At 49.2% G+C, this 10470-nt stretch overlaps 1 protein-coding gene across 2 annotated transcripts in view; it reads right to left on the bottom strand.

The window, feature by feature from the left end:
* The window catches only part of cadps2 (Ca++-dependent secretion activator 2), a 59584-nt gene that overhangs the window by 8209 nt on the left and 40905 nt on the right, over window positions 1–10470 (bottom strand). Inside the window, exons 15-22 of one of the 2 annotated variants that reach the window (XM_060060612.1) lie at window positions 9740–9803; window positions 9304–9427; window positions 8039–8139; window positions 6092–6248; window positions 4623–4764; window positions 3012–3128; window positions 703–858; window positions 320–479 (exon numbers count right to left, since the gene is read on the bottom strand). In XM_060060612.1, the coding sequence (XP_059916595.1) occupies window positions 320–479; window positions 703–858; window positions 3012–3128; window positions 4623–4764; window positions 6092–6248; window positions 8039–8139; window positions 9304–9427; window positions 9740–9803 (1021 nt within the window). Of the gene's footprint in view, window positions 1–23; window positions 480–702; window positions 859–3011; window positions 3129–4622; window positions 4765–6091; window positions 6249–8038; window positions 8140–9303; window positions 9428–9739; window positions 9804–10470 lie in introns of those variants that run through there. The other variant, XM_060060611.1, reaches the window with a different exon arrangement.

Here is a 10470-nt window from a genome sequence, read left to right as displayed (position 1 = left end):
AGGAAGAGCAACAACCTCATCACCATCGTCATCCTCAAAGTGGAGCCTCTAATGCCAACAGAATGCTACCGCTAGCAGAATGCTTCAGAATGATCAGTTTGTTTTGAGTCGTAGAACGCAGAAGGAGCTTTTTATAACAATCTGCTGGTTACCACGGTGACCGTCATAATTAGAATCCTGAGCAGGTAAACACACAGGTACACAACATATACACACTAACACATACACTTTAACTAGTACATGTGAAACACAAAAACACTTAACTACACAACATATGCACACTAACACATACACACTCTAACACTTTTACGACACAACCTCTCCAGCCCACCTGTCCAGGCCCCTGCAGCACGCAGAGGGTGGGGCTGTGTGTGCGCGCCTGCAGCAGCACGTTGAACATGGTGACCAGGGAGGAGGGGACGCGGAGCTCCGGCCCCCGGCTGCTCCTCTGGAGGAGGGAGTCGAAGGCCGTCTTGGTCCTGCACACGCACACACACATTATGCACACTCACACACATTAAACACACACACACACACAATACACATGCACACACATTAAACACACACACACAACACACACACACACACATTATACACACGCACGCACACACATTATCCACATACACAGACGCACACACACACACACACACACACACACAAACGCTATATGTGCGTGTGTGTGTGTTTATGGTGACCTCTGACCTCCGGACGCAGGCCTCCGTCATGTCGCTGGCCATCAGCTTCAACCTCTGCTCCAGATGTGCGGCGAACTCGGGCTCGGGCCAGTGGAGGTCCTGGATGAACATCTGGAGGGCCTCCAGCTTCCAGAACAGGTCGCCAGAGGTCACCGAGCCGTTGCTATGGAGACGGAGGAGGAGAGAGGACCATGCTAACTAGCGGGCTAGGAGGTGGACACACTGGGATGCTAACTAGCAGGCTAGGTGGTAGGACACACTGGAATTCTAACTAGTGTGCTAGGATGTAGGACACACTGGGATGCTAACTAGCGGGCTAGGAGGTACAACACATCCTGACGCTAACTAGACTCAGTAGTAGTGACGGGTCGGTCGCGAACGATTCGGTCAGAACAAACGAATCCCGAAGGTAAACGACGAGAACTGATTCCCAAAACAAGAGAACTGATTATTTTTCATTTTTTTTAAACATATAAGAAAAATATGGTGACGTAAATGAAATATACAAACGAACAGAGCTTCTTTATATTGATTGAGTCTAAAACGTTCTCATCGATTCAGCCAATGAGAGCAGCTAGCAATCGCGTTGCCATGGCTCATGGGCAAACAAATGATAAGGCACCACAACACAAGTTAACTAACGATCCCTGTAGGCTTCAATATCATGCAAGTAATTTTTGTTTTATTTTAATTTTGTTCTACATCACAATTGCATGATTTAATAAAGTATTGTTTTTACCTACCATTACGAGTCTCGTTTTGTCTAGTTGCTAAAGTGCTTCACTGCTTATTAGCGCTACTTGGAAGACGCCATTTAATTCTTACTGCACCCCATTATGTATTAAAGACATTTATGAAAAGGCACGCATGTGCTTTATATATATGCTTAATATTTACACTTAACCTGGGTAATTTCGCCAGAACATTAGAAAGTAGTAGGCTACATGCATGTTGATTAACATTTATTCCATAATTTCCGAATCCCTGGCAAATGACGTTCCAGACCATCTGACTTAACGAACGAATCAAACGAACTAATCGTGATAGTGAACGGAACTGAAAGAACTGATTCCCGGAAAACAATCTTTTTTCCATCCCTACTAGCTGGGGAAGATGATTTGTGATGTCACAACAGTATTTCTCTGTGTGATTGAGATGGAGAGGAGGTGGAGGCTGAGGGGGTGTAGCTGACGGAGGAGGAGGTGCAGTATGATGTAAGACATGTACAGACAGATGGAGAACGGGTTGCTAGGAGACCGCACCAAGTGTACATTGGGGGGGGGGGGGGGGGGAGATTCTGCCTTTAAAAGACTGTTACCTTCCCTCATGTGTCCCCTCCCATCTTGTCTAATTAGTGAAGCTCTTCTTAATCACTCCCGTCCCCTTCTCCCTCTCCCCTCCCTCCCCCCTCCCCCCAAGGGCCCCACACCCGTCAGCTGGGACACAGGAACACAAGATGGTTTGATCCTCGGCTCCTCACCACGGCAACAAACATCTGCTAACTCACACCTCCACCTCCCACTCCGACTGGATGGAGATGATGAGGCTGGATCAAACCAGACCAGAGCAGCAGATTACGAGCAAGAGAGCTGACAGCACCACGTCACGCAACACGACATTAGAGAACCACACGCACACTAACCACACGCACACAAACCACGCGCATACAAAACACACGCACACTAACCAAACTAACCACACGCACACTTACCAAACTAACCACACGCACACTAACCACACGCACACTAACCACACGCACACTAACCACACGCACACAAACCACGCGCATACAAAACACACGCACACTTACCAAACTAACCACACGCACACTAACCACACGCACACTAACCACACGCACACTAACCACACGCACACTTAGCACACGCACACTTAGCACACGCACACTTAGCACACGCACACTAACCACACACCAACCACATGCACACTAACCAGACACACAGTAACCACACTAACCACACGCACACTTGCCACACGCACACAATAACAACAAGAACGATAACAACAAAAAAATTATTGGGAGGAAAAGAAGGAAGAGGAGGGGATGGAAATGATGATGGAGGAAGGAGAAGGAGGAGGAGGAGGAGGGGAAGGAGGAGGAATACGTAGAGGAGCTGGAGGAGGCGAGGTGTTTTGCCAGTGAAAACTGAACTCAAGTTTAATTAGAATATGAGGAGCCCATGCAGCATGCTAACGGCTAGCAGGGCCGCTACAGGAATAGCTCATGGGTCAGAGGCCCCTGGAGGCTCCTGAAGTCCCCTATAGGCCCCGAGGCCCCCCACGGCCCCCCATACACACGCGGTGTCACAGAGGGGTCCCATCCAGGCGGGCGGAGAGAAGAGGGGCATCTGGGGGAGGGGGGGCAGGCCCGGGAGCCGGGGCAGCGACACGCCCACCAGACTGCTGCTCAGACTCCTGCACGCGCGCGCACGTTGCCACGACAACCACGCACAGACGGACGGACACGGACGGACAGAAGACGGGAAGGAGAGAAGGAGAGAAGGAGAGAAGGAGAGAAGGAGGGAAGGGAACGAGTTTTAAGCTGCTTTTCCTGAGCCACTTCGAAACGAAGAGAAAGAGAGAGCGGACGTCACCGCTTTGAGACCCTCTGTCGCTAAGCCGCCGTCGCTACGTCACCGTAGCCATACCCTATGTCGCTACGTCACCGTAGCAACCTCATTGTTGCTACGCCCTGGGTCTCTACTTCCTGGTAGCTATGCCCTGGGTTACTACGTCACCGTAGCTACGCCATTGGTTGCTACGTCACCGTTGCTACGTCACCATCACTACGTCACTGTGGCTACGTCACCATCACTACGTCACTCTGGCTACGTCACCGTGGCTACGCCCTGGGTTGCTATGTCACCATAGCTACGCCCTGGGTTGCTACGTCACCATTACTACGTCACTGTAGCTATGCCTGGGGAAGCTACGGAACTAGCCCACACTGACCCCCCCTCCGGGTCACGCCCACATCTCTGAGTGACAAACTACGCGTTGTCACGGCGACCGACGGCTGCCTCAACAGTCGATTTAAAGTCTGAATATATACATATTAGACGATAATATATGATATACTAAACTATAAACAATATTGTTTACAATCATATATAGTACACAATACTATAAATTATACAATGCTATATAATATACAATGATATATACAAAACTATATACTATACAATACTAGTACACACTATATAATTTACAATACTGTAGAATATAAATACTGTACACTATATAATATACAATACTATATAAGATAGAATACTATATACTCTATAATATACAATACTATATAATACACTATACTATATACTTTAGAATATAAAATATTATACACTCTATGAGAACAACACTGTAAAATAATATATACACTATATAATGTTTTATATCATAGTAGAGTAGTGGTATTATACTCTATAAGAACACATTATATTATTATAATACTCAACACAATAATAATAACAACACAATACAATGTTGTATATTATATTACATTGTGTTATCATACTCTATAATAACAACACTATATACTCTATTTAATGTTGTACATCACAGATTATACAGTGTTATTATAATACTCTCTGATATCCGACACTGTGACGAGGTGTTGGCAGGTGAACCACAAACCAGAAGGCATTGTTACAGTTGACACACTAACTAGTCCCCCAGTGACACACACACACACACACACACACACACACACACACACACACACACACACACACACACACACAGACAGACACACAGACAGACACATCCTCCACACCCCTTCACCCCCCTTTAGAAGACCTCTAAGCGCACACGAACATGATTGGCAGGTTGTGGCGAGGGGGCTTATTTAAGTTGGATAGAGTTAGGGGCGGGGCTTACCTCGTGTGACTGACAGTTAGGGGCGGGGCCTACCTGACAGACTCCCAGGTCTCGTGCTGGAAGCCGCGGTGGACGCTCTGGGCGATGGACGACTCCATCAGGTCGACGTAGCGCACCACCAGCGGCACGAACACCTGCTGCAGGTGGAGGTGGAACGGCCCGCCAAACAGGTGAACTGCAGGGGGCGGGGCCGGGGAGAGACACAGGTCACCACGGCCATCCGACAAGGAGAGGAGTGACGGCGCAGCTGATTGGCTGAAAGGATGGCCGGACCAACCAGTGGAAAAAAACAGCAGGAGCTACGCATAGTACCAGTACTAGTACTAGTACTATACTACTATACTAGTACTATTCTACTAGTACTAGTACTAGTAGTATAGTACTAGTATAGTAGTATTAGAGGTAGCAACATACTCATAGTACCAGTACTAGTACTAGTAAGGTAGCATAGTACAAGAAGCACTCGAGGTAGTTACATACTAATTGGACCAGTATTAGTACTAGTATGGTTATAGGGTTACTAGGGTAATAGTATAGTAATACTAGCATATACAATATGCTAATACTAGCAGACAGACAGAGGAGCAGACAGACAGAGAGACAAACAGGCAGACTGGGTAGCAGACAGGCTGCAGACAGACAGAAAAACCGACAGCGGAGCAGACAGACAGAGAGACATTCAGGCTGAGCAGCAGACAGGCTGACAGACAGCACTAGTCATCGGGGGAGCGAGGGACTGATGGAGGAGGAGGGAGTCTCTCCGGGCTTCATTAGCTGTAATTCTTCTTCTGCTGCTACATGATTAACAGTAGCCTTTTAGTCCTCCAGAGGACCCTCCCCCGCCCCCACCCCTCTGCCCGCTCCGCCCGCCGTCGCGCGGGCCACCAAGTGAGCATTTAGCTCTACCAGCTAAGCTACGGCGTGGGGAAGTGAGAACGCTGAGTGAATGAGCAGCTAGAGTCTGAAGTTACAGAGACTCCACGGTGGGAGAGAAACAGGAAAGTTCATAATCTCTCCCTCTCCCGACGCCACTCCTGTCAGGAGTTAAATCTCCTCTCCTCGTCGCAGAAACCGTTTAGAAGACGAGAGGCGATCATTTATAGAAACAATTATACGGGAAGTCTGAGTGCCTTCGCTGAGACCCCAGCTCTGCTGTTCCTGTTGTGACAGCCTGAATAATTGCAGGATTAATTACAGAACATGTGTTTATTCTGATTCCTCGCATGATAAAACACACCAGGCTGCTTTCACACTCCGACCTCTGGCCTCTCTCTGCGGAGAGTGGAACACACTCACCTTCTGAGTTTAGTAAGACAGGGGGGGAGAGAGAGAGAGAGAGAGAGAGAGAGAGAGAGAGCAAGAGAGAGCGAGAGCGAGAGCGAGAGAGAGAGAGAGAGAGAGCAAGAGAGAGAGAGCGAGAGAGCGAGAGAGCGAGAGAGAGAGAGAGAGAGCGAGAGAGAGAGCGAGAGAGAGAGAGAGAGAGAGAAGGAGAGAGGTCTTACGGTCTGAGGAGAGGTAGTTGTTGAGGAGTTGGAAGAGTGGGAATGAGTCCCAGCAGTCCACGGGTTGTAGCTGGAGAACGGTGTCCATGTTGGATCTGTAGAGCGACAGGAAGGTCTCTGCATGCTCCGTCATCACATCCGGCCACCAGGAGAACGCCTGCACACACACACACATACCCACTGCTCATTCATTTGCTGATGAAGGTCCATTGTGGACATAGGGCATCAAACCCAGAACGTTTTAGCAGGAAATCAAAAACTCTGACCCCCAAACTATCCACCCCCATGTAGATGTGCACACAAATACACACACACACACAGACACACAAATACGCATACACTTACAAACACACACACAGCGGTTTTTGTGCGTTAAATGGAATGCATGGAAACAGGGGCAGAGAGGAGAGGAGAGGAGAGGAGAGAGGGGAGGAGAGAGAAGGGGAGGAGAGAGGAGAGAGGAAAGAGGAGAGAGAAGGGGAGGAGAGGAAAGAGGAGAGGGGAGAGAGTCGCTTCATAAGTCATTCTTCAGCTCGGGTTCCGGTCGGTCCTCCAGCCCAAGTTGCTTAGCTAGCGTACCACATATCGCAAGCTACATCTCCAGTCAATAAAGGAGGCTTAAAGCCGCTGGAAGCAGCTAATGTAGGAGCTACTGACAGCCCAAGGACAACTCTCTCTCCAATCTCTTCAAAAAACATTGAAATATGTTGTGTTGAATGGGAGGCATTGTGACTTAAAGTTATGATGGTTCAATGCCAGGACTATTGTCCTCCAACAACAGCCTCAGTATGGGACTATTATAAACCCTAGGTCTGGTAAATTTACTGCACAGCGCCTACAATGCAGGCTGCCCTCAACACCGCCATTTTAGGAGGAGCTCCTGGTAACCATGGTGACACCTTGACCAATAGTAGTCATGCTGACACTCTGATGGCTGTCATGGTGACGGTATGAACACACTGATGGTTGTCATGGTGACAGTGTGAACACTCTGATGGTTGTCATGGGGACATTATGAACATTCTGATGGTTATCATGGGGACAGTAAGAACACTCTGATGGTTGTCATGGTGACTCACCTCTGACCCCTGTCCCCGGAGCAGAGAGAGTAGAATCAAATGGTTATTAACAAAACTAGCTTGATATTGTTATTAAACACTCATAACAATAGTACTTATACGGTGAAGAACTGGATCGAAATATCACAATATGCTGGGCATGTGTGTGTGTGTGTGTGTGTGCTTGTGTGTGTGGATGTGTGTGTGTGTGTGTGTGTGTGTGTGCTTGCGTTAGTGTGTGTAAACGTTTGCGCACAGAGAACCTCAGCGACAACCATGACAGCTGCCCCGTTCTGCTCATTAACACGAGATACACACACAAACTCACACACACACACACATACAATGTTGATTGATCAGATTTACACAGAATGGCGTCTGCATATGGACAGTCTATATATGTGTGTCTGTGTGTCAATATGTGTGTATGCGTGTGTGTGTGTGTGTGTATATGCGTGTGTGACTATGTGTGTATCTATGTGTGTGTGTCTATGTTTATGGACACAACACACACGTATGTTGTCCTGCGCTCGCATTGCGTGTGGGCTGAGACTGCGAGAAGAACACGCACACACGTTTCTAATTTGAAAGGCGTGCATCCAAAGGGTTGCTTTAAATAGAAACACGTTCATTCATGAAGACATGTCTCTCTTCTCTCCCTCCCCCTCCTCCTCCTCCTCCTCCTCCCCTCTCCTCTCATGTTCAGACCTACAGTCTGTATGTCCTGATCAGAGACCCTTTGCTACCGATGGACACAAATCTTTATTAGTCACTTCATCCCATAATTTACAAACATCCGACAATCAGAACAATATCCTAAAACACTTCCTGCTTCTGACGTGGGCCCAGCTGTCCTATTATTGGTTGGGATGGACCAATGGGGCGTTACCTCGGCGTGGTGCTCCTCGTTCTGCTGCAGCACCTCGATGCAGAGCTCCCCCAGGCGCAGCAGGTCCTCCAGCCGCCTCTCCCTGGGGACCTCCGCCTCCACTGGGGATCCAGCAACCCGGGTTAGCATCCTAGCCTAGCGTTGTCATAGCTGCTGGCATCCCCACCTAGCGTTAGCAGAGCTGCTAGCATCCCCACCTAGCGTTAGCAGAGCTGCTAGCATTCACACCTAGCGTTACCATAGCTGCTAGCATCTAGCATAGCCATAAGCACTCGTATAGTGAGTAGTGAGCGTATAGTGAGCGTATAGTGAGTAGTGAGCGTATAGTGAGTAGTGAGCGTATAGTGAGTAGTGAGCGTATAGTGAGTAGTGAGCGTATAGTGAGTAGTGAGCGTATAGTGAGGAGGGGGCGTATAGTTAGTAGTGAGCGTATAGTGAGTAGTGAGCGTATAGTGACCGTATAGTGAGGAGTGAGCGTATAGTGAGTAGTGAGCGTATAGTGAGCGTATAGTGAGTAGTGAGCGTATAGTGAGTAGTGAGCGTATAGTGAGTAGTGAGCGTATAGTGAGCGTATAGTGAGTAGTGAGCGTATAGTGAGTAGTGAGCGTATAGTGAGGAGGGGGCGTATAGTTAGTAGTGAGCGTATAGTGAGTAGTGAGCGTATAGTGACCGTATAGTGAGGAGTGAGCGTATAGTGAGGAGTGGGCGTATAGTGAGCGCAGAGTGAGTACTGAGCGTATAGTAAGGAGTGAGCGTATAATGAGTAGCGAGTGTATAGTGAGTGTATAGTGAGTAGTGAGCGTATAATGAGTAGCGAGTGTATAGTGAGTGTATAGTGAGTAGTGAGCGTATAGTGAGTAGTGAGCGTATTGTGAGCGTATAGTGAGTAGTGAGCGTACAGTGAGTGTACAGTGAGTGAAGTGAGTAGTGATTTTATAGTGAGGAGAGAGCGTATAGTGAGTGGTGAGTGTATAGTGAGCATATAGCGAGTACTGAGCGTATAGTGAGTGAAGTGAGTAGTGAGCATATAGTGAGTAGTGAGCATATAGTGAGCAGTGAGCGTATAGTGAGCGCAGAGTGAGTACTGAGCGTATAGTAAGGAGTGAGCGTATAGTGAGTAGTGAGCGTACAGTGAGGAGTGAGCGTAGAGTGAGTAGTGAGCGTACAGTGAGGAGTGAGCGTAGAGTGAGTAGTGAGCGTACAGTGAGGAGTGAGCGTAGAGTGAGTAGTGAGCGTATAGTGCGTATAGTGAGAAGTGAGCGCACCATGGATCTGTGCGTACTGAACCAGCTCAGAGTAGTTGACGTGAGCGGCTTTCTCCAGACACGCCCGGACCAGCTCCCGCATCTCCTCCGGAGGGACGGGGATGGTGATGTCCTTCATCAGAGCCTGGGACACGCCAACAATCACCATCATCATCATAGACAACGTGAGACCTTTGACCCCTCCACCTCCCCTGAAACACACCTCAACATCCTGTTTCACCAGGAAATGACTCATAGCTCGGTGTGATGTCATTTCCCGTTTAACAAATGACGTACCTCCAGTCACTGGAGACAAGGCGCGACACTGACTAAATGTTTCATTGTAGTGTTAATGTTTCCGTGTAATCTCATGTCTCCCTCCCTCCCCCTATCTCCCTCTCTCCCTCCCTCTCTGTGGGAACAAAGGAGGCGTGTTGGGGGTGAGGGGGCTCCTCACCCGCTCCTGCAGGGACAGCGTGGCTCTCAGGGCTCCATCTGGCCGTCCGAAGGGGAAGCAGTACCTGAGGAGGAGGAGGAGGAGGAGGAGGAGGAGGAGGAGAGGAGGCAGAGCTCAAGGACGACTTCATCACAGAGGGGGAAGGGGGGGGGGGGGGGGGGGGGTGGAGGAGTAGGAGGTGGAGGAGGAGGGGCAGGGGGAGGAGGAGTGGGGTGGAGAGGGGCAGGAGGAGGAGGGGTAGATGGAGGAGGAGGGGTAGGAGGAGGAGGAGGCGCGGGAGAAACACACCTTGGGCTCGGCTGTCAACAGATGGCTGTATTATTTTATCTAATTACACCGCCGGCTTGGAGGGGAGGGGGAGGAGGGAGGAAGGGGGAGGAGAAGGGGAAGTAGAGGAGGAGGGGTGGAGAAGGAGGGGTATGTTTTTAACGAAGCACGGAGGAGCAAGTTGTTGAACAAAGTGAATGTTCCTGTAAACCAGGGGATGAGGCTGCTGGCCTCAGACTCAACACCTCCTCCCTACCACCTCCTTACCTCCTCCCTACCTCCTCCCTACCTCCTCCCTACCACCTCCTTACCTCCTCCCTACCTCCTCCCTACCACCTCCCTACCACCTCCTTACCTCCTCCCTACCTCCTCCCTACCTCCTCCCTACCTCCTCCCAATGGCACAGCGCTGTGGTTCTCCTACCTTCTGCATCTTCTCAACTGGCTTTTGTTTTTTCTTTTATT

This window comes from Gadus macrocephalus, chromosome 9, assembly GCF_031168955.1.
Source record: "Gadus macrocephalus chromosome 9, ASM3116895v1".
NCBI classification, from domain to species: Eukaryota; Metazoa; Chordata; class Actinopteri; order Gadiformes; family Gadidae; genus Gadus; species Gadus macrocephalus.
Note: the sequence above shows the minus strand (reverse complement) of the source record. Positions and strands in the feature narration are given on the sequence as shown.